This window comes from Oculina patagonica, unplaced genomic scaffold (assembly GCF_052425735.1).
Source record: "Oculina patagonica isolate OP01 unplaced genomic scaffold, crgOcupat unplaced56, whole genome shotgun sequence".
Classification (NCBI taxonomy): Eukaryota; Metazoa; Cnidaria; class Anthozoa; order Scleractinia; family Oculinidae; genus Oculina; species Oculina patagonica.
The window spans coordinates 1-25,005 of NW_027558427.1; the positions used below are offsets into that span (position 1 = coordinate 1).

The 25,005-nt window shown below is 38.4% G+C and overlaps 2 protein-coding genes across 2 annotated transcripts; one reads left to right on the plus strand and one right to left on the minus strand.

The window, feature by feature from the left end:
- Window positions 1–12: 12 nt before the first annotated feature.
- On the minus strand, window positions 13–3,888 carry LOC144640919 (uncharacterized). The gene is made up of 2 exons (XM_078499978.1): window positions 3,755–3,888; window positions 13–1,678 (listed from the first exon to the last, which is right to left on the minus strand). Exon 2 carries the CDS (start codon window positions 1,674–1,676, stop codon window positions 606–608), a length of 1,071 nt encoding a protein of 356 aa, XP_078356104.1. The 5' UTR covers window positions 1,677–1,678; window positions 3,755–3,888; the 3' UTR covers window positions 13–605.
- Window positions 3,889–6,998: 3,110 nt separating this feature from the next.
- LOC144640918 (uncharacterized) lies at window positions 6,999–7,534 on the plus strand. Its single transcript, XM_078499977.1, has 2 exons — window positions 6,999–7,383; window positions 7,506–7,534. The coding sequence occupies exons 1-2, from the start codon at window positions 6,999–7,001 to the stop codon at window positions 7,532–7,534; spliced, it is 414 nt and encodes a 137-aa protein (XP_078356103.1).
- The last annotated feature ends 17,471 nt before the right edge of the window (window positions 7,535–25,005 follow it).

Genomic DNA, 25,005 nt, shown 5'->3' on the forward strand with positions numbered 1-25,005 from the left:
TGTTTGCCTCATAAATTCTGTGTACGCGCGGAAGCCATTACAAAATTATGGCCTTAAAAAGAAAAACACTGAAATAAAAGTACAATTAACCTAAAAATAAAGGTTTTGGGTCTGGTCTGGTCAGTTCTCCGTGACTTTGTCGTTTTTGAGTATCATTTTTTAACAGTTATATGATTACCGGTTCGCGTTTTAATAATATTGTCTACCTGTGCAAAGGTCAGATTCTTGCTTCTTGTGTTTATATATTGCCTTATGTTATCTAGTCCCTAGTCCGGTTTTTGTTGTTTGTTAACGCTGGTTACGAAAGTTTCAAGTCGTCAGTTGTTTACCTTCGTGTTTCTGTGGATTTAACACGTCCATAGTTTGTGTATTCAGTCGGTCAATAAATTTCAGACATGTCAGACTGTCTTTGTTAAAAAGCCAGAGATAAAGTATTTATCCTCACGAATTGAGACCATTCTCGGACCCAGTTCCCCCTTAAAGAATTTTACTAATAAATTACTAAGGTACTGGAACCGAAAATGGCCAAATCCATTTTAAGCCTCGTAATGAAACCGAGACAAAACTCTCTTTACATTGCGAAAATGAGTCTCTTAAGACATTACTTACTCGCACTGTTGTCTACATACAGGGGTCTGATGCTTACACAGATAGATACACAAGTCTTTAATAGTTCCCATTTTGTAATCGCAGCGAGGCACGGCGCACTGCTCGTAAGACATGGGATCTTCGCAAACCCTCTTACATTTCTTGACGTGAACTTCTTCCGTATTAGAGCTGAATCCCTTCTCACTTTCTCCTTCCGCTTCGGTTTCCTCTTGTTTGTCATTTTTTGCAGCATTGCCGCTGTACAATTCAAAATCATAACCGCTGGCCACAGGCGTTAGAAGTCGGCTCAAGCTTTCAATTCCTTTTTTGATAACCTCAGCACTTCCGCTTTCCTCGTCGTCTTCTTCGACTTCGCTGTCGCCGGAAGCTGTTTCAATTTCCGACTTTTTGGAGGCGTTTTCTTCCGTTCCGCTGGCCTCATCCTGTGATGCAGCTGCGGGTGCAAGCTCTTCAATAGTGCTTTCTCCTGACCCTGATTGGTCAGTATCATCTTCTTGCTGTTCACTTCCGGAACCTGAACCGGAAGTGTCTGAAGAGCGCCTTGCGGCGTTTTCATTTTCAATCAGCCCTGACCCGCTAGTATCTTCATCTTCTGCACTTTCCTGACCTTTTTGCGTTTCCGTGCCATCATCGTTATCGTCATCGCTTTTCTCGTCGTCATCCTCGTCACCTTCGTCGTTCTCGCTGTTTTCCCCGTCATTGCTATCACCGGAAGTGGGACTATTATCATCCTCCTCCTCTTCCTCGGACTCGCTATCTTCATCATTGGAAGTTTCCTCTCGCTTCGAACCGGAAGTATCCGATCTACCTTGGCTCTCGTACACGTGATTTCCGGAACCAACGAAAATGTCTTCCGCTGCGTCTGTTTGCATGACTCTCTCTCTTTCCTCCTCTGACATTTCATCTTCTAATTCGTCGGCATTGGTTTTAGTTTCGTTGATCTCCCGTGCTCTTCTAAGAAGCGCCTTTCCCAATTGATATCTGGAGTCGTAGAATCGATCAGCCTCTGTGCTGTAGTACAATGAGGCGATAATTGCACACAGCAGAAATGCGAGACTCAAACGCATCCCTGGAAAAGAAGCCAAATTGGGACATGTGTTATTTATCTAATAACCAAGTGAACCATCTAATATATAGTGGGTGCACATTCTTGTACAACAGGTTTGGCACAGTATGAACACATGAATGGTTTAGGGAGTACACTGGGCTCGAAGCGGTCAAACGAAAAAAAATCCAGCACCTCTTCCGGTTTTGTTGTCTCGAAGATTGTTTGATTTGAAGCGAAAATTGAGCAATAGGTTTGTGAAAGAACGTTATGAAAAGAGCAGTTACGTTACAAACCGAAATGTGTGGAACAGCTACTGGACACAGGTTAAGAAAGAGGTTTACTGCCGTGTTGGTGATGCTGTACAGGGTCGGTATAATGATGGTGAGCCGGGTTGGGACAATGTTGGCATACGACTAGTACCAAGCTTGGGAATTGGTAGGTACTGATACTGTTGGCACAGTAATTGTAACTTTGCTGGTACAAGGTTTTGTACACGGTTGGTTGATTTAAGTTTTGCAAATAGTTCGTGCTGGGGTTAGTAGTTGGGCTTCGCGATCTTTGTTGAGAATCGATGAATTGTGGAGTACATTGAAAACTCTAACAAATGCCTGAGCACAAGAATCCCAGCAGGTAGGCCGGGAGGCTTGTAAGCTTGTTTGCTTTTTATTGGAAAAAGTCAAAGCTTAACTCAAGTTAGGCAAGCAGAAAAGATAAACATTAACATTTTCACTCCAAAGTAAATATATTAATTTTCCTGAAATAATCCAACAAGCGGATGTAAAAATCGTTACAACTTTAAATGATCTTTTTAGGCAGCAATTTCATCGACTCCTTGAGACTGACCACTCCCTAATGAACTTGCTAACTTTATAATTAAAATTGCTTATTTTAAAGTTTAAAAGACAAAAATGATCTGTAGAAAACCTGGGCGAAAAAGATTATTTTTATATAACTGTTGTTTCAAGTATTTATAAACTTTACAGTGTTTCTTTAACCGATACTTTTTCAGTTTGTCCAACTTATTTTCGCCAAAATAAATTGGCATACAAATAAAATACCTCTAAATAAACGCCTAGGTAAATAACCAATCCGAGTTTTTACTAAAACAATTTGGACAACAACCTATCGAACGCACAGCACTGGTTTTACAAAGGCTCTTCTACGAATTCGACTAGTTTTCAAACCGTTAGGTTAACGAATTCTTGAGGACTCGGCTCTGTCGATCAGGCTAGTCTACAAACGATTTGTTTTAAATTCTTATATTGCATAATTTTTACACAGTGTCGGAAAGTTCTGATGCGTTAATTCAAGTGGAAGACTGATTCCCCAATCTTGCTATACTTTGTTTTTATGAATGCTGTTGATAAATGAAATGGGATGTTGGAAATATTTTATGAAAAAATACTAATTTTTTTCTGGCGTATCATTCAAGCGAAATTTAGTGAAATTTTGCGTTTGGATCAGAAAATAATTTAAAGAGGAAGTTTAAACGTACGACATAGATTCGAAATTGACTAAATTGTGCTCGGCTTTGGCTGTTTGGGTTTGACAGTTGCCTCGGTCCTTGATCACGAGTGATATAGACTAACCAAGCATAAATTAAATTACCACGCAGAAAAAAAAACATTTTGTGGACAGTTTAATTAAGTAGAAAAGTCATAGAAATCGTATCTTAACTTATCTTGGAAATGACTTGGATTATGAACTAGTTTAAAAGTTTATTTTGGAGAGATTCTTGTTTCCGATTCTGTGCGCCGGACATGTTAGCTTAGACCTGCCAAACTTTGAATTATTTATCATTGTGTTTTGATCTGGCAATTCAGTAAATAATACTACCACAAGACAAGGAGGACTTTCTATAGCCATGCGACTAACACTTTAAACATTTCATTTTCAAATTGCAAGAGAGAAAAACTACAAAAGATTATATTAGTTATTGGAAACTTTGACTAATTTATCAAACAACATGGCGCGTGCGATTCATAATCAAACATGTGGAACCTACAGTGTTTTCGTTCCCGTGTTTCCCTCGAACTCATGTACACAAGATCAAAAGGAGCAAATAAAACTTGCAGAAGACATTCAACCTCACCCTACCTTCACTTTAGACGTCCGCAGACAAAACTGCGACTAATATACAGGAAAAATCCTCAAGGAAACTTGAATATTTCACGAACGAGACTTCAAATTCTTATATCGATTGCTGTGACCTCAGCACCGTGTAGCGAAACAGCCGGTAATATTTTATTAACAGGCCAAAACTGTGATGTAATTGTTCAGTGAATGAAAATTACCCAACGGGTGTTTTTGACAATGCGACGAAAATGGCTCCGTAATTTCGCGGCTATTTTTGTTAGATGGGAGGTTTCTTTTCCATGAATTTGTTATTTTTTTGGAGAAGAGTTTATATAGATTAACATCTTGAGGTCTACATGTTGTTTAGTTGATTACGATTTGTGTCAAGAGCTACAAACCCATGTCATTTGTGGCGGTTGTTTATAGGCGAAAAAGTCAACTTAGATCCCAGGCTCTCCCCCTCTCTTGGGAGGAAAAGAAGAGAGAGCCTGGGATGGAGGTTGTGAAAAAGCAGTCTCGCCTTGAAATTGCTTGTGCATAACCTGCACATAAAGATTGGTTTTGAAGATGGCAACTTTAAAAAAATGTGCACCTAATCAATGAATTTGAAGATGAACTCAAACTGAAATCAACTGTGTAAAATTAAAACGAGGTTTTGTTCATTTTTTTACTGAAGTGGTTTAGTTTGTTTTATGGGCCACTCCACGGTAGAAACAGTTTGATTTTGAGTTGTTTTGGCTTAAAGAAGAACAAAGCGCAGCTTTCGTCGGCGAGCAATTTGAAGTTGTCATTTATAATTTGTTACAATGATCTTTCCACGTAACGTTGATCCCGCGGTTCTCCATCCTCGTACCCAGGGTCTTCGTTCCCTTTGACCCGCGGTCAGGAAACGAGCGACCCTGGAATGTTCCGATTGAAAGTCCGAAAATATCGGACTTCCGGTTGAATTGCGCATGCCTGACCGCTAAAAAGAAAGATGGCGTCTGAAGTGGAGGAAAGATAAAACCTTAGGAGAGATTCTACTGAACGGCAAGCAACTGGAGATCCTTTAGATCATTACTGTTGGAAAGAGATGTTCTGCCTGTCCTGTCAGCCGTTTTCGGCAAGGTCTTGTTTTCAAATGACCGCATCTTTTGCGGATTTATGGATTGTGTTCGCAGTCACTCGCAGACTTCTACAAATTTTAACTCATCAACACTATAACACTACTAGTAATAATCAGAGATTAGGGGAGTGCGTTCGACCCAAGATAGGTACTCAAGATAAGGCTAGCAAGCGTAATCCGAGTTTCACGACTGTTTATATCGTCATACAAATTTAAAACGACCGCGTGTGCAACATAAAGCGCGCATCCAACATCACTTGAAACTATCAGAGAAACAATGTCAATCCAACAGTGCACGAGGCAGCTAGCACAGCAATTTTCTTACTACAGTTAAAAGGAGGACTGTCGAAACGTTTTTTTTTTTCAGCACAACTTACAGGGCAAACTCGAAAACGCAAACCGAAGAAGTTCGTTTGAACGAATCAACCTCGTTCCCAGGGTCTCTCGCAAAGAAACTGCGACGTCATTAACCACATACCAAGATACACTGTACATAGAACGACACATAAAACGACTTTCACTGGACAGCCACGGGACCACACGCCACCACAAGATTAGGATCTGTTCTCCTACCGTCGAACACAAGAATTGTTTACAGCCTAGCGTTATCGGCTTTATGAAGTGTTTTTGCGCGCGCTGTCATTGTTGACGTTGCTGTGACGCAATTAAGTGGCAGTTTCTCTTAAAGCGGTCCATCGCATTTCGGGTTGAAAAAAAAGTTTTCCCTCAAACTTTGCCCAGTGAACTATCTTAGGTTGTAAGTAAATGCAACGACTTTAGTTTTTGGAAATACGTTAAAATAAATTTTTTAGAGCTCTCAACAGTGAAGGCTGCAAAAGGCCTAATTTTGAGCTTGGCCAGAACGAGAAATTTCATAAGTTGACGAGCTCGCCTCTCAAAAACAACCAAACGCACCAAATTATTATTATTATTCCTAAGTTAAGTGGTCCTTTAGAGGTTGGAAACGCATGTTAATTTTGATACATTTTGATTTACGGGTCCGTGAAAATTTAAATATCAGCAACCGTTAGATCGCTTTTTGTAAACATGCAAAAGTATGGTGTCTTCGCCGGCCTTCATTTCACGAGTCCAGACCAGACCATTCTAAATTCCAACTGAACCCTACTAAACAGATGTTAAGAAGCATAGAAATATAAAAATACCTTGCACTTTTTATCTTCCTTTGCCACAGCGACTTCGAAAATTTCGTGCTTATGCGAGTAAGTAAGCTCATTTGCATAATGTGTATGAAATACTCGCATAAGCACGAAATGTTCGAAGTCGCTGTGGCAAAGGAAGATAAAAAGTGCAAGGTATTTTTATATTTCTATGCTTCCTAACATCTGTTTAGTAGGATTCAGTTGGAATTTAGAATGGGCTGGTCTGGACTCTTGAAATAAAGGCCGGCGAAGACACCATACTTTTGCATGTTTACAAAAAGCGATCTAACGGTTGCTGATATTTAAATTTTCACGGACCCGTAAATCAAAATGTATCAAAATTAACATGCGTTTCCAACCTTTGAAGGACCATTTAACTTAGGAATAATAATAATAATTTGGCGCGTTTGGTTGTTTTTGAGCGGCGAGCTCGTCAACTTATGAAATTTCTCGTTCTGGCCAAGCTCAAAATTAGGCCTTTTGCAGCCTTCACTGTTGAGAGCTCTAAAAAATTTATTTTAACGTATTTCCAAAAACTAAAGTCGTTGCATTTACTTACAACCTAAGATAGTTCACTGGGCAAAGTTTGAGGGAAAACTTTTTTTTCGACCCGAAATGCGATGGACCGCTTTAAGAGAAACTGCCACTTAATTGCGTTCTAATGTCTAATCACATGAGGTCGAGGTCACTTGTAGCAGTCCAAAAAATCTCAAATCGTCATGCGTTCTCCTTCGTCGAACGCAATAAAGCTTCTGGGGAACCTAAAGAATTTTCAACTCATCTTTGCTCACCTCGAAACCCTGGTACAGAAACAAAATCTGTTATATAGAGCTCCTGAAAACGGCAGAATAAGTTTTTAAATCATACGAGGGTTTAAAGTGCTAATGACATCAAAAAACAAAAATGGAATAGAGCTACTTAAAAGTCAGTTCTTGACGTTGTCATCATAGAGGAAAAATATTTTGGCCAGAAAATAAATCGTGACTCGTTTCTGTCAGAAATGGCGGACAGCCAAGAAAAACACCCGCAGTCGATACGAAAAGGAGGAAAGTATTGTGTTGCGGGATTGTCAAACGGAGTCAGCTGCAAGAATCGAGCTTACCAAAATCCAAACATATCTTTACACAAATTTCCGAAGGATGTGATAACAAGAAACGCTTCCAAGGACAAGATTTGTGAAAAGGCATCGGCACACATCGGCCAGGATTTGCTCCTTCGCGTCCTCTGTTTTGTGTTCAGTTCACTGTCATCACTTCAAACCAAAGCTCTTTACACGCCTGGAGTAACACCAGGGACGAAAGTTTTTGGTCGTCTTAAAGCTGGGGCAGTGCCCACCAAAGATAGCACTGTGTGTTTTGAAACCTACCTGAGAGGAACGAAGACGGGTAAGTGTGTACGCCATTTCTGGTTTGTTCCGCCTGTACGACATCGTTGTTTGTTTTTGTACATGTACAACGAATCACCTTGTTGTTTTACTGACATTTAACCGCTTCTTTTTTTCTGTTAGATTATTCGAGAAGCATTATCCAGGCATGAAGAACATATAATGCTCATCCAAGCCGAAGGTGAAGACGAAGAGAACCGATCGGGTAAACCTATGGGCCTAAGACTCGAAGCAAACCTCTGGCAATTCAGGTAGTTTTTTAATTTTCTGTACCACTTTATGACATCTTTTAGTGAATGGCGAAGGTGATTTTTTTTTGCAATTATTTTTTGTTCCCGTCAGATTTATCCGCTAATGTTGTGTTGTTGTCGGTATAATTGCATGCTTTCATAATTTGAGCGAAAGCCGACTACATGCAAGTTTAAATAGTTAATCATTTTCCTTCGAAAATGCGACAGGAAAAACATCTTGAATCAGAAACTTTGCAGTCCTCAGACTTAATTTTTTGAATAACTGTGAGGAAGGTGTATGGGTATCAATATTTTAATCAGTGTGTTTAATTGCCTTCAAAGTTGTTGTGAAAGAAGACGGCAGATTGCAAATATTTCGACATGTTCGATCGGGGAAAAAACGCGGACTTATTTTCATCGGTCTCTTTTGCAGTCTTAGCTTTCTTAATGCCTTACTTTTATTTAAGATTATTTCTTACAACAGATTCTGTACCATGTATTTCATCGGAAACCCAACCGAATTAATTTCTGCGAGGAATTGAAGCTAAATTTTCACTTTCGCCTAAATTCACCATAATTAATCGGGCGTGGCCGATTTATAGTTTACCCTTTGGTCGTCCTAGAGCGTAGTCTCCTGGCGCGGCCAAAAAGACGGGGATAGCTGGGGGTTGCTACAAAACCGCTACGGGTGACGCATACCGCAATGGTTTTCATTTTAGTTTTGACAGGAAATCGTTGCAGGCACACTTGGTCGACTTTTGGGTTAATGTGTAATCAGGTTGTGTTTTTTTGCTTCGGCGGAAGGACAGAGAAAAAAGCTTACGGGGCAAAGTACAGTATGGGGCCCAGTTCTCGGCCACTTTTGACGTAAACTTGTATTTCTTACCTCAGAAGAACCGCAGGAACTTGAAATTTCTCCCAGAGCTAGCTACTTTATTCAGCTTTTTGGTGTAAAGCTATCGACCGATCAAAAATTAATTTGCCCGAGCAATAATAAAAATAAAAGCTCCATTTGTGGGCCCAGTTCTCGGCCACCTTGGCCCAGTTCTCGGCCACTAAAAAGCTTGTGCGTAATTATCTGTAAAAAAAATGCTCAATTAATTTTCACAGTCATAAAATCACTCTGTAAACCTATTTATGTTATATCGATCCCAAATTATTTTTATGAGGCTTTGTTTTACTTTAGAAAAGAAGGATTTTAACGCGCCTAGTTGCCTATGTGCAGGTTCTGGCAAAACCGCATTGTGTGACCCGTGCATTTAGATGGTTTATTTTGCAGTGAAAAGGTCTTGAAAGATTTAGGTGTTGTAGAAATAATAGACAAGAGAAGAGTCAGCTCAAAACTTAGAGATAAGATTGAACTTTATTTTTAAAACATTTATTTCTTTCATTCTGGCAGCAGCAGATGAAATTATATTAAAAACCAAGCGCTAAGCTGTGATAGCGAGCAGGGTGGCCGAGAACTGGCAAATACGCAAACGTCGCAAGAAAAAATTTCGAAGTAAATTAAGACCAAAAAATACAACGGTTCAACGAAAAGTTAACTAAAGCAGAAAGCTGAATTATTCTACGTTTCACATGCCAAAAATTAGCTCGTATGGTGGGGGCTTTTGGATAAAATACGAATTTAACTACATCCATGAATTTTAAGGAGCCGTAAACAAACAAATTTTTCGGGAATGCAAATTCACCTACCTCCGCGTAAACTCGACGTGTGAGCTTTCTATATCGAATTGAACGATCAAACTCAAGATACTTAAAGCACATGAATCAGTCTATCGTTTGAAGGAAATACCTTTTTCTTTTAATTCAACTGGAGTGTGAAAAAACGCGTTAAACACAAAGTGGCCGAGAACTGGACCCGGCCGAGAACTGGGCCCCATACTGTACTGATATTCGCTATTGTGAAATTGCACTTACTTTGACAAGTTAAAGTTATTTTTGTAAATGAAAAAGGTAACGTCATTGATGTCACGCAGTGTTTTTTTTAGCAAACTAGATGGTTTGCTGGTTTCTGACTATGAATGGGGGTGTGATCTTGCGGTATATTTTTTGAGCCTGACTCCGCCGTAAAACTTTTTTTTTATTTAGCAAGAACTGTGTCGATTTTCATTTCTGAACAATTGGTCGTCAAGTCGTTTGTCACAAAGAGTAGAATGTTTGTACAGCATGTTTTGGAATTATTTTAGATTTGGTTAGTAAGACGCTTCTGAAGACCTGAGCAAAACATTGGGAATGTACAGTATTAATAGGAACTTGAATGGAATTTTTCACAAGTTGGATAAAGGTATCAACTGAAAAAAATGGACTTCAAAATGAGAACTTGGATTTTGTTGTAATTAAATTTTATCGCGGATTGGATGCATAATATCACGGCTTTGAAAGTCTTCAAATAATTAGAAAGGTTCCTTTCTTCCTTTTGATCTTATTGTTATTTCCATGTATTGATTATTCGAAAGTGGTTTTCGTTGATACGAAAAAAAAACGGGTTTTCACTGAATTGCTTGAAGTATTTTTAGACGTGATAATATTGGCTTAATCAAATTACATTGTGCACGAAATATTTGTTATTCTTTTGTCTTGAAACTTTGAGGAAATTGAAATTTTTGTTTGACAGTAGTGTATGAAAGGCATTTTATAGAACTGAATAAAAAATAAGAAACATTGATAAAGGTTATTTCAAAGATTTATTTTGCCTGATTTTGAAGGGTTTCAGGAGTTTTAAAGAGTGCTGGTAAACGGCTGTATGTTGTTTGTGATTACGGATCTTATTTAGTTTCGAACGCTCTAATTTTTGAAAGGTTAAAACAGGTTAAAACCGGGCGGTTTCATGAGTTTTTTGGGTAGAAAGGTACGGTGGTGGTCAAAAAAAAAATGTTTAGAAAGGAATGACTGTAGTAGCACGTAAGTCGGAGGTTTGCGTGAGTCACGGGGTATAGTATGCGTGAGCTGGATTTCCGGCGTCATAACGGCATGTTTTGTTTACTGAAAGATACACTCGACGTTTAGTTAGCTTAGTCGGCTTGGGAAACTATTTTAAAAATGAATGTTGTAATAGTTAATTAATAGTAATCTAGAATTAACCCACTCTCGATTGGAGTCTGTTCTGGATTCGCGCTACCTTTTCGCCGCGAAGGAATTTTGTAAAATTTCGCTAGTGGAAAGAGGTACTGTAAGAACAGTATCAATAACTCAAAAGGAGGGTCTGGATGGGGTTAACTGACAACTGACAAATGGCCAAAATTTTAACTGACAACTGACAAATCGCCTAAAATTTAACTGACAACTGACATTTGTAATGGGTTTTACTGACAACTGACAAAAGACCAAGTTGTCCTAATATCCTACAAAACCTTTTGTAAATAACATTGTTAGACCCTCTTCGTTAAGCAAATGTCAGAAATGTACCTTTTTGAGTCTAATGCGCATGCGCAATAGACTCTATGTTATAATGAAAAAGCTGTTAGCAATCCCAAGGGACCAGTTCGGGATCGATAGTCGTTCGCTGTAATGTAGAAAACAATGACCAGCCGCAAGATCGGACTCCGTACGGACACGCACGATTAGTTTCAATTAAAAACAGCCAATCAGCGATACGTGTTCCCACGCATAATTAAAAGTTCCTTTTCAAGTCACGATTATTCAACACTTGCACAAGACGAAATGATTTTGCAGTAAAGGCATTTGTAGGCTTTTTATGAAAATAGAACTTCGTTTTCAGATCACTTAAGCACTTGTGTTTTTGTCTCGCTTAAAAAGGAAGACGTCTTTGAGAAAAATATTTCGACGGCGATTCGCGTTCTCCGTAAAAACTAAAATCTTAAACTAAGATGATTAGCATCTTACATAAGATAACCAACATCTACAAAGAAGACTAAAGTGATCTTAGTTTAAGATAATACATCTTAACTTAAGACAAGTAAAGTCTTATGTATTTGTAAGATTCAAATCCATCTTAATATAAGTTTTTGAATGGGTCTTAAAATAAGACTGGTCCGTTTTATAATAAGATTGTGTCCTCTCATCGAAGATTGCTACTTCTTACTTTAAGATTGCAGACTCTTAACTTTCTCATTTAAAGAGAAAGAACATCTTAAATTAAGAAGGTCGTTCGACTTAAATAAATTTTAAGATGATTTCAAGATCGGTAAGATGGTGTCATCTTAACTAAGTCACGTTACGTCTTAAATTAAGAAAGTGGGCATCTGCAATATTTTGAAGTCAATGTGTGGAGGATATAACCGTCTGTACAATGCAGTCACATGTGCAAAGGATTTTATGGCATGTAAGGTCGAAATGTAAAAATTTTGGTGCCGTAAATTTATCACGGCCAAGAACCAGAATTCAAGTGATATCATACCGACAAAGCCGAAACTTCCAAAAGAAACGGTATGAACATTTGCGACTTTCCGTTTCAACCTTTTTAGGAGGACAACTTCAGCTTTTTTCGTAATTATCTAATTTCCGGAAAGTTGATGTTTCTTATCAAAATAATTAAGCGGGATTTTCCGTCGCATGAAGGAGAACGTTTTACTGACCGCTTGACTGACTGCCATTGCTCTTTTACGTAAGGAGGACCTCTCGGGAAACAGTACAATTTTCTGATTGGTTAGTTTCGATCCAAAATGGCGTCAGTTGTAATTGAGCAATGTTTTGATTGGCTAATTTCGATCCAAAATGGCGTCAGCTATATAAACAGCGCTACTCATGTTCCTTACATTTTATTACGGCTGGTATGTTTTGTCCTTGACGAAGATATGTTTTCACACTTGGAGGAATTTCCAGAGCTGATAGAAAAGAAGGAAAATTTCTGGAGTTAGAATTGGTTGAACGACTGTGTGAGGGTGAACTGAAGCAGATTTGAATACACAACAGCACTCGGCACAGATGTAAGCTCCAACTACGTTCGGCCGTCAAACGAAAACAGCTAAGGTCTACATCTTCCTTTTTGTCTTTTTCTCTGTGTATGTTTTTGCTTGAATTATATATATATGCTTAATAAAGTGTTTGCTACTATATTTGTTGTGCTTGTATTTTTGTATGGTTTATCGAAAAACTGTGTGTTAAGCAAGCCAGGTTTGTTCCACCTTGGTTCGCTCGGTCACTCCGACGCGCGTATTCTAACAAGTCGGAGTGACCGTTATTTTTGAAATCACCAGGCAGTTGCATTGGACCTTAATCTTAAATTAAGACAAGGAACATCTTGTAAGAAAGATATGTTTGAATCTTAAAATAAGACGAAAATGAATCTTATCTAGGCACTTCGTATTTAAGACGTTATGAAACTGAAATTAAGACATAAAAAATCTTACTTTAAGACTGCCGTTCTTAAATTAAATCCTTCCAACCCAACTCCTGCTTAAGTAGTTATTATCTTAATTTAAGACGATTTTTAATCTTGATTTAGATGAAGCGTCTTAAATTAAGTAAAAATTCCCGTCTTATCTAGGCACCAGTCGCTAAGATGAAAAAACGTCTTAATTTAAGATTTTAGTTTTTACGGAGTTTATTTACACAAGCGACCATTAATGTTTATCGAAATCGAATTTCATGCTTTTATGCATGACTCTCAGAGATCTCAAGTTCTTCTAACAGCTAGAAAAATCATAAAATGGTTAATATGGAAGTGATGATTCGCGAAATTTGTACATCATGATAAACAGTCTTCGCTCCTGTGTATCGTAGCTCAACAATAATTGCCTTCCAGCGTTCAAAGGTCATCATTATATTGACGTGAGCATTTTAACCCGTTTTTGGAAAAAATTGTCACGAAGTGTTTACAGTACAATGGAGTAACAGTCACTATTTCAAGTGCTTTTATTGCAGAATCTGTTTCAAGAGTCATCATCGAAATGGTGAAAAATCTGAAAGAAAATGATGTCAAGTTCTTCAACCCTTGTAGTAATGAACATGTTTTTGGTAAATCGTCACGCAATCATCCACGACGCCCTTAGCTTGCTATAAGCATTTTAAAATCCCGATACGAAAACCGCGCAATCTGTATCGCGATGCCATACAGCATTAGACTCATGTCACCCTTGGTGACCTATTTTTATACTAAATCATGGCAGCAGGACGCAAGAGTGTCATGTTTCGTTAATAATTTAACCGTTTCCGAATGGCCATGATTCATAGTACGGTTCGTCTTTAGACGACTTCTGGTGTAAACTTCAAAAAACTTTCGCAATTCTTTGCATAAACGTCGTAAATCTTCGAAAAGCTCAGGGTCAACTTCGAAAATCTTCCGAAGTCTTGGGGCCAACTTCGGACGTTTTTGGAAGACTTCGCGCCCGCTTCGGAAGAGTTGCATCATTTTCGGAAAGAAGAGTAATAGGTAATGCTCTCGTCCAATCACAATCAAGGTATTTCGTTGAGTGCACTATAATTCATCATTGCGGTGGCCCTGTGGATAACTAAATTTTGAAGCGTTTCGGCGGTGTGCTTGCTTCTGGGCGCCACGCACTGTTCACCGTCGCTACAGACTACACGTCACATTTCAGTCATATCAGTTGATCATTTGATTTGTAATTCAAGCGCTAAAGACATTGGCGAAAATCGCAGTAAATCAGCTAAAAAAAATAATATTGTGTGGAGGAGAGTAACGACTTTCGTAGAAGGCCACTTGCAAAGATTCCAGCATCAAAGTGATATTGAGAAAAATAAGTTACTAATTTATCAATTTCTGAATTAATGATATAATTTAAATTGTATGTGCCTTTTTAGCTAAATTTTGCGCGAAAAGAAAATGATTAACCTACATGGTTAATTATTAACAATCAGTTAACTGACAACTGACAAATGGCCTAAAATTTAACTGACAACTGATAAATGGCCAAAATTTTAACTGACAACTGACATTTTGTACCCCCCATCCAGACCCTCCAAAAGGAGGAACTTCTTTGTAGCTCTGAATTAAGACGTATGATAAAATTTTAGAACAAGAAACTTTCGATATATGGTTTTCATATTGTTTTTGTCAATTTCCTTTTGTGGCAGATTTTTTGAGAATCAGCTTTTCTTTCGTGTGATGACAGGCACAGGACAGAACGAGAGGTGGATGAGAAAGATGCCGAAGATGAATAGGCACCGAAAAACGACAAGAACCGTCAAGGACTTATCTTTAGAGGGCGGGGAGTTTTGGCATACCGTAAATGATCTAATAAACGCCCTCTCTCAAATAAACGCCTCGTATCTAATAAACGCCCCCCCTGAGGTATAAAGTTTGTATTAGACGCCTCTCTCTAATAAACGCCCCGTGTCTAATAGACGCCCCCTCCAAAGATCGCCTCAGAAACCAAGGTAACGCTCCATAGAGTAAAATCACGCAATTTATTTAGGTTTTTGCTTGATTCGAACATCGAAGAGGCCCACGAGACCAACATAGTTGACCCCGATGTCGGTGAAAACATCGATATCGAATATGAACGGCATCTCCAAGCTTTGCATTAGCGCAGAATAGATTAGACTCCTACTCACAAACTCTGTTTTCTGTTTTACTCCGCGCCGGCAAACTTCGTGTCTTATTTGTTTTGTAGACGTTGTTTTAGTTAATTTGAAATAAACGCCTCCCTCTAATAAACGCCTCATATCTATTTAACGCCCCCTGTAGGACACCTAAAATTTAATAGACGCCCCGGGCGTTTATTAGATCATTTACGGTAATGTATTTCGAGGACTGGGCTGGCCTTGAATTTAATATTACACAAGCAAATTATGCGCGCTCGAAGGGGGAACAAAAACCGTAGAAAACGAAACCTTTGGTAGAATAAAATATTTAGTTTTTGGTTAAACAAAGTATGTTTCGCTTTGCTGAACGTCTTTACATCAACAAAATAATATTGTCTTGCTCCTGAGCTACAAAAACAACCACGACTTGAAGCTCGTTTGGAATACTCGTTCTCTGAATTTCGATATTAAAACTGCCAACTAAAAATTGTTTGGGAATATTTTCGAAAAGCGAGCGATACAACAATTGAAAACACATTATTTTCATTGGCCATTATTTTTTTAACTCTAGCGTTTTGACAGTCGTATTACTCTTAAATTTTGATTTTAATTTATAACCGTCTGACAGTGTTGAAATTTGAAGTTTGTAGGCAAGTGAAAAGACAACCGGTCGCCGGTTTCCATAAGCGACCTCCCAAAACAAACATGCAGAATATTTGTATTTTAACGAGAGAGTTATGAACATAAGTACCTTAAACATTCATATGGAAAGTATAAAGTTTCGTCGTATTTAAGCTTAATTACTGAACAACAAATAGAAAATTTATAATTTATTTATTTGCGGCGCCAACTAACTGTACACTTTGAGGTATATTGGAAAAAGCATGAATGAAAACATGATCGTTCAGTGAATTTAACTCGCATTTTCATTTATATATAAACAAGTACATTACCTTAAATTAAAGTTCTCAGATTTACTTCTCGAAAAGAACCTCCATTTTCCGAATCCGAAAGGCAAACGGCATGCATTTCTAAAATGCGGTACTCGGGCTTCCCTTACAATTGTTTGAGTTCAGAAATATTGTGCTTTCACCGCTCTGCACGCATAAGGACTCCAAAGACACCTTTAGAACCACAGAAATAGTCACCAAAATTTTTCTTTCTCTTGTGTAGCCGTCCTGTCCTTTTAGGCTTCGAAAAAGAGCTTAATCGTGAAGCAGAAAGTTGTTGTCACATGCATGGATCAAACTGGTGTTCGCACTTTCAGTGTATCTGACAGTCGATGCGCTCGATTTTAACCACTTCAGGGACAGCCGGACTTTTCTACAATAGCAATAAACCTGTACCAAGATGTAAAAAGGCATCTCCAATATGTAATAGCCGTCTTTTTCTCTTGAGTTCCATTCATCTGAAGTGTCTTTACATTTTGAATTTGAGCAGTCGAAGCAGTCGGTTCTTTTACGCTCGCTGCCTACTCTACTCTGACTCCAAAACACAACACATTCTACAGGATGCTCCAATGTTTTTAGCGACTTCAATGCTGTAATCATCGACAGAAGAGGAGACCAGTGATTCGTATCCGGTAGGTTTAAATCCTCACTAAATGCACATTTTGATAAACAACAACTTGAACAGTAAGAAATTTCGTGGTGCCGTTCGCTTGTTTTCAGCAGTTCGGCTCTTCTTGCTCAACTTCAAAAATTTGTTCAACCAATCAAAGGCGCGCTGTAAAAAATACTTTTACGCGATTGGTTACTAGTTCGCGCCAAAAGCCGTCTACGTAATTTTCTCGCGCGTCTCGCGCGCGAGGCCTGTTCTAAAAATAGCACACACGCAAATCCGATAGCACAAGACCCATTACCAGAGATGTCGACTTCTAGATCATTTACTTCTGGTACAACCATATGCAAAGTATATATTTTAAGAAACGTTATAAAAAATAGTTGTTGATGCAAACCAATTTCACCAACAAGTCCTCTTTCAGTCTTTCTTTACAGTTTCTGTTTACAAAAGACGCAGAGGGTCAAGTCCATTAAATGTATAGTATTTTTGTGCATTTGACATAGAGGTTGTTGTCTTCCAATGAAGCACTGGCCACAGTTATTACACCTCGTTGTCTCTGGTAGCCTGTTACAGTTGCACACTGCCATGTAGAAAAAAAAATAATATACCACAAGTTAAAGACACATCAAGACCACCCCACTGTGAATTACCATAGCACAGAAAAAATTATAGTCAATATTTTATATCTTTTTAAGAGAATTACATAAGAACCAAGGCATGTCTTGTCTTGCCTTACATTGACATGCAATAATTTGGAAATACTAAGCTCGTAACAGTTTAAGACAGAATCCATCAGGAATTTGAGTAACATTAATTTTAGTTACGCAAAAATTGAGCACCAGAATAATTTAAATCCTTGTGTTCTTTTCTACCTTTTTCTTTTTCTAGGCTTGACATGTGATAACACCAACATAACACCAACAACAGTTCTTTATCAGTGGGGATTGAAGACAAAAATGGAAACATCATCACACAGTTGACCCCCATGCAAAAACACTCCAGGATGTCACGGGACTGTTTGGTGTCCGTCTGCCAATTTCTAACTTCAAATTCCAATGTTAAATTCACATTAAATTTTCAATATTTCTTAGTTGTCTAAATTTTACTAATTCTTTAAAAAAAAACTATCACCTGCCAAACATCCCCAAAAATCACTCAAAAAATTACAAAATACCGCAATACATAGATACATGGGATGAGTGAAGTTTCCTTGGATTCCTTGAAACACCAACAAGATATTTCCGTTTAAGGTGGCTGATAATGGGTTTCAGTATTTCCCAGTCCTTATACTTTGGTTCAGGACTAAAATCCTTCATCAATTGCTATTACAGTAATGGTATGAAACAAATGTCCAATCATTCATCAACAAGTTGTGATCATTTTCTTGACAATAGTAGTTCCCCGGTAAACAGTTGTAGTACTGTCCCATCAAAGTGCAATGGCTGGAAAATACCGAAAAGCACACGACCTTCAGGTGAAACCGCACCTTACAGTATTACCAATACACTGCACTTTGCTAAGTCTTAAAACTTTACATTTTCTAGTCGTCTACTTCAATCATTTATTTGTATTGTGCGAAATACATTTATAAATTGAAACCATCATGTCATTAAGTAATAATGCAATCTCGACAACGTTCTAGATATATTTATGTTATGCACACTAATACAGCTCATGCAAGCCCCGTGACTTACACAAACCCAGTCGGACTGAGTGCTACTTAAGTAACTGCTTCGTGGTTTCTGCTGTACTGAACCCTGCCTTTCAAGGCAAAGCGCCCGATTTTAAGCTTCTCAAGCTTCTCAATGTTCTTGTTGTCAAAAAGGGGTTGTGCTGACATTATATGTATGGCATAATCACAGGTAACCAAAGCGTACTATGAGAGTTTGTATGGATGTACTATAAAAGCTTGTATGGATTTGAAATAAAGTTGAGAAAAATATCTCTTTTTACCGGTGAAAAGTTATAATGAAACTTTAAACCTTACCAGGTGTCACGTTTTTGTATTTCTAGTGCTTTAGAAAGTCATACGCGCGATTTTCGTCTTAAACGTCTGTTGCGTACTAAAAGAAAGACAAGGTAGGAAAGCAAATTCGAAAGGCGAACACAGACTTCTTCAAAAAACTCGCTAAAGTAGCTCAAAACCAGACGTAGCTTGATCTTTTCACTTCACGATCCAAGAGCGATAAATATTTCATCTTTCTGTGTAATTGAATTACATTCAAGTCGAAGTTTGGAGCTAAGAACTTCATTTGAATTCACAACTTTGGCACAAATCGGTCGCCATTAGGCCGTGAAATACAAATGCGAGCACCTAGCTAACGGTCGAGCCTAGGGCGAGTACAAAATCCACCTCATCCGGGGGAGACAGAGGAGACCTCTTGTAAGCACCATCTCATACTCACTACAGCCACTATAAGTTAATTTTTGTAACGTTGGGAACGGTGCACAGATTTGAATGTTGATTGAATGGGTTGTTGACGTTTGGGTTTACCCGCCGTTACAAAAATTAACTTATAGTGGTTGTAGTGAGTATGAGATGGTGCTTACAAGAGGTCTCCTCTGTCTCCCCCGGATGGGGTGGATTTTGTACTCGCCCTAGGCTCGACCGTTAGCTAGGTGCTCGCATTTGTATTTCACCACAGGTACCCCAAGCTCTATGTGAGATATAGACCGTGTGACCTTTGTTCAGCGTTGTGTGAGTGTTGTAACTTGAGCGTGACGGCGGCTGTTGCGTAACAGCGAAATTATAAGGATTTGTATGGGAAATAACGATTCCCGCTTTAATATAAAAATGCGAACTAGTTTTTAATAAAAAAAAACCTTACCTAAAGTCCTCTGTCTGTTGTTCTTTCTCCTATGTGGTTTTTGGAGCGATTTAGCGCGATTCCAGTGAGTTATAGTTCCATTGCCTTCCTCTCTATATATCAAGGCAATGGAACTATAACTCACTGGAATCGCGCTAAATCGCTCCAAAAACCACATAGGAGAAAGAACAACAGACAGAGGACTTTAGGTAAGGTTTTTTTTTATTAAAAACTAGTTCGCATTTTTATATTAAAGCGGGAATCGTTATTTCCCATACAAATCCTTATAATTTCGCTGTTACGCAACAGCCGCCGTCACGCTCAAGTTACAACACTCACACAACGCTGAACAAAGGTCACACGGTCTATATCTCACATAGAGCTTGGGGTACCTGTGATTTCACCGCCTAATGGCGACCGATTTGTGCCGAAGTTGTGAATTCAAATGAAGTTCTTAGCTCCAAACTTCGACTTGAATGTAATTCAATTACACAGAAAGATGGAATATTTATCGCTCTTGGATCGTGAAGCGAAGAGATCAAGCTACGTCTGGTTTTGAGCTACTTTAGCGAGTTTTTTGAAGAAGTCTGTGTTCGCCTTTCGAATTTGCTTTCCTACCTTGTCTTTCTTTTAGTACGCAACAGACGGTTAAGACGAAAATCGCGCGTATGACTTTCTAAAGCAATAGAAATACAAAAACGTGACACCAGGTAAGGTTTAAAGTTTCATTATAACTTTTCACCGGTAAAAAGAGATATTTTTCTCAACTTTATTTCAAATCCATACAAGCTTTTATAGTACATCCATACAAACTCTCATAGTACGCTTTGGTTACCTGTGGGCATAATCGTGTTCCAGATGTATGAAAATTATATACAGGCCAAAAATATAAAAATAAAACAAGATATTAATTGCGGGCCCAAGAGAGGCCCGCAACCCTAATCTTGACAGTGACCAGCGGATTGCGTTATACGCGTGCGCGCCACGTTAATAATAGGCGAACAGAAACCGGAAGTTGAAAATTTTGTTCTTCCACTAAGAACGATCGGAACGCGAAAAATGTGTCAATCACGATAGTTTGTCGTAACACCGGAAGAGAAAAATCTCTTCTCCAAGAACGATAAGAATGCGAAAAATGAGTCAATCTCTCAACAGTTTGTCACATAAGATCTACGCTTCTGTCACATGGAAGATTGCAATCATTACAATTTGTAGACGTTGTTTTATAGGTGCTGCTTTTGAGAAAATTTGCTGTGATTATATCACAGATAAAACAACGGCAAAGCGAATGATTCCAGCAACGGTCATTCTCGAGGAATTCGTTATAACACTGACAACATAGCGAGTTTACCAACCGAGGAAAATCACATCTCAATTCACACCACGTGCTCGACTACACTTCACAATCAACTGTCAATCAAAAAACAACTCTGACTGGTTCGCGGCCGGTTCGCGTCAATTATTAAAGCATGACGCGTTGCTCGGAATAATTGTCTTTAATTTTGTCCAGTGATTTTTCATTAATCGCGCCACGTTAACAAAAGGCAAGCACAACTTAGCGAGTTTACCGACTGAGAAAAAACACATCTCAGTTCACAACGAGTGCTCGATTACACTTCACAAAACTGTGTAATCAACAACATAGATTGGTTCGCTGCAATAGGAAATGATAAAAACATGCATTCCTTGCGTGACGCGTTACTCGGAGTACCATTGTCTTTTGTCCATTTTATCATTTATTTATCGACACTGCCATCTAACATTACGCACTCTCGTACCAGTACCTTTCAGTTCTAAGTGCGTCAAGGCCCGCACTTTCTAACCTGTGGTTACCACTAGTTTATATTATGAGCCGGTGCCATTGTTATTACATTATTATTATATTATTACACTTTATTATATACCGGTATATAATTATTATTGTAGTCTAAGTAATTTCTCAATAAAATATATTTATTAAGTGAATAATGCACACAGGTTGATGTTTATTATCGAACTTGTTTAGAGCTTTTCATGTTCAAATATTATTGAGGATTTCGTATGAAGGAAAGAATGATACTAATGTTTTTCTTTGTTTTCTGACATAATTTCAGACCTCACAGACTATCAAGATCAGGAGGAGCTGAACCCGAGTTATGATGAAGAGAATTTAGAATATACCGATTTGGCGGGCTTTGAAGAAAGTAGAAAAACTTGTTAATTTTGAACTCCAGGTGTGAAATCATTTTCTTTCTTACTACAGTAACAATCAGAAATTAGGGGAGTGTGTTTGGCAGGCCGGGAGGGGTGATAAGGGAGGTGTGTGTTTGATTCAGATTTCAGATTTTTATTATTTCACACTATTTGTGGGGAGGGGGTGGTGTGAAAACTGGAGGTACGCTATTATATTTTCGTATCCTCTTGATATTTGAAGTCTGTTTGTGATGTGCAAACTACAATCAAAAGTCCATACAAAAACTGAATGACATTGCACAAACTATTGAAACCTCACAAAGGTTACACTCGTAAATATTATTGAATCTTTCATTGTCCTATTTATACTTTCAGCATTTATTACCCGCATTTATTAGCTGACACAATTAACTGCTAAATTATAAAGAATTGCTTACAGCCTAGTGAGTCTAGTGGTATCAGCTTATTGCGGGCGAGCAAAAGCGAGCCCGCAGACTATTCTTGGAGTCAGCGGCACGTTCTTAGCCGACTTGAAGCAAAATGTGGGCACATTTTTGACATTCCTTTGTTCTTCCAACTGGAATGTGAGCAAACGGCGGAGCAAAGGCCCTGGTGTTGAGTTCAAGGTCCGTGGTCATCACGTGAATTCCATGTTGATAGCACAGGAATTGAGGAATGATATTTTCCGAAACACATGTCACGTATCACGGTTTGGCGTTTACTTGTACAAGCAACGGGAGGCTAAACTGCAAATTTTCGGTAAGATATAGCTGTAAAATGGAAAATCATCGAGTACAGAGTGCTAAAACCTTGCTGATGAAGGATTATTTTTAACTGCCGTAAGCGGCGACGAGTCTTGTAGGTTCCGTGTTCGGGTATATTCTAAACCCGCACGGCCGCGAAGACATGATGTCACGGCACTTCCAAATACGTTTTGAATGCACATCACAGACTTGAACACAGACTTAATGCGGCTTCTAAAGACTTCTGAGAACAAAATGGTAATGTTTGGATGGAATTTTCAGAAGGATCGGTAAAGCCGTTGAGTGAATAATTGACTGCAGAAGCCGTTGGCTGAAATCAAAATTTTCGCTTTAGCGTGAACAGAATAATTAATAATTCTTGTATGCCGAATTGCACGGCTTTGAAATTTTCGATATTTTGACGCTTGAATAAGCTTACATTTCTTGGCTTCCTCTTAACCGAAAATTAATATGAAACAAACAGAACAAAGTTTCTTTCAAGTATCTCCCATTTTCCATCTTTAGTCCGGAATTTTAGGCTTTTGAAGCCAAACAGATTTGACACGCATTTGTTGTTATCTGACACCCATCTTTTATCGGGACTTGCTTCAGTTGTTTATTTAGCCGCTTTGTTTTGAGTTGTGTTTATAGATTTAGAAAGTTACTACAATGCTTCAGAAAATACAAAGGAGTATATGTTTATTAACATTAAAAGTAAAAGAAAGCGTTGAAAGTGTTGCTTGTGTTCATTTTGTCCTAGGAATTCTGCAGTATTGTAAGTGATTTTACGCTGTTTCACGCCGCCGTGATTTGTAAATATTTTCAATCTTCTCTAATCTTCTCTACACACTTTGTGTAATCCGCACAAAAATCATAGTAAGAGTAATAATATTACCAACAACAACAACTAATAATAATAATGCATTTCATAAACATATTTTTTTATATAATTAAAATTTCTAGGGCGCAAATTCGCATAAGAATACCATCAAAATAAGAAGGAACTGAAATACGAATCAACCGCAGCCCCGCGCGTCTCCCTCGCTTCTCCCACGCTATCCTCAATCGCGCAAAAAACATGGCCGCCCGCACTTCCTAACTATTGGTTACTGCTAGTTTTAATTGTTTTTGCACTTACTGTCCTTGCGGCTTACTGTCATTGTTGAAGTAGCATGTCTGGAATACAGTTTGAATTTTTTGCATCTAGTAAGGGATTAAAGGTTGCAAAATACAGCTTGAAAAAGAGAATATGAGTAAATTAATTAACCAATCTATCAATCATTCATTCAATCAATCAATCAAACTGATCAATTAATCAATTCTTTCAATCTATCAATCAATCAAATCACATAGAAAAAAAAACACTGCACTTATTCTTAAAGGGCCTCTGTCTCAGATTTTCTAGAGTTTTGAACAGCCAAAATTTATATTTGTGTCCTAGAAAGCCTACAAATAATGGTCTATCATTTAAAGTGCCTATGAAATGAAAATTTTTATTCTATTTATGAAAAGTTTTTGCATTTATGAACTCGAATTGAAAGGTTTTAGGAGTTGGAAATGTCGCGAAACCAGTTTTTTTGAGCCTTGAAGTTTCAAACATCCCGCTAAAAAGTGGTTCCATTTTGCCGCGCGGCCAAAACGATCATATTACAAGGCTGTGACGTAGAGACGTTTACTCAAAGTTGTGAAAATCATGGCCGACAAGAGGAGAGTAAAGCGAGGTGGACGCTATTGCGTGGCTGGTGGCCCGAATAAGACAAGTTGCAAGAATTCGTCGTACACTGAAGGTGTATCTATGCACTATTTTCCTTATGCGGATGATGTTCGCCAAAAATGGACGACATTTGTTCGCAGACACAGAAAGGGATTTTGTCCCTTCGAAGACGTCTTGCCTGTGTTCTGTTCACTTTGAGGAGAGCTGTTTTGAACAGAGGGCCGCTATCTTCTCGGGGGAGGGTGCAAACCTTCCGAAGTTTAAGAGATTTCTCATCAAGGGGGCAATTCCAACAAGGGACACGGTGGTTGCCTATTCTTCTCCCGAAAGTGCACGCAAGCGAAGAAAGGTCAGTTCATTGTTGTATTCTTCTACTGTTCTCGACCAGTCACGCTCGGTTTCACTCTTTGAAGTATATTGATTCTAACGAGCTGTTTGTTGCAAAAATATGTCACTTGAAAGATTCTGTTTATAAACTGACACGGATATTAAACGATAGAAAACGTTTTGTGACATAATAATGTCTACTACTCTAGATAAATTTGATCGGCGTGATCGAGAAGGCCACAAGTTTCGCGGGTCGAATATTTTAATTTGGCGCGCTTTATTGTAATTAAATATTTCGTGGCTTTTGAAGTTCAAAAATCTCTGTCTAGTTGATTGGTTTATTTTTTTTTCCGTTGAAGTCCTAGATTTATTTGAACGTTTTGCCAGATAGATACGGGGTTTATTTACAATGAGGTCCCAAAAGTTTGTTGTCAACAAGTGTTATAACACGTTTGTAAAATTCAGCACATGACATTGAACTAGAAGCATACAACCTGTACACTGCAGTCTTCTGGTTGAACCTACTCCATCAATTTCCCAAAATAGATAATTCAGATTGATTTCATTTGTCCAATTCCACAAACTAAAGCCAGGCTCATGAGGAGATAATATTGAATAAAA

Coding starts and splice junctions, on each gene's coding strand:
- LOC144640918 (XM_078499977.1), top strand. CDS start 6,999: ATGGCGGACAGCCAAGAAAAACACCCGCAGTCGATACGAAAAGGAGGA. Junction 7,384..7,505: donor CCTGAGAGGAACGAAGACGG/GTAAGTGTGTAC, acceptor TTTTTCTGTTAG/ATTATTCGAGAAGCATTATC.
- LOC144640919 (XM_078499978.1), bottom strand. CDS start 1,676: ATGCGTTTGAGTCTCGCATTTCTGCTGTGTGCAATTATCGCCTCATTG.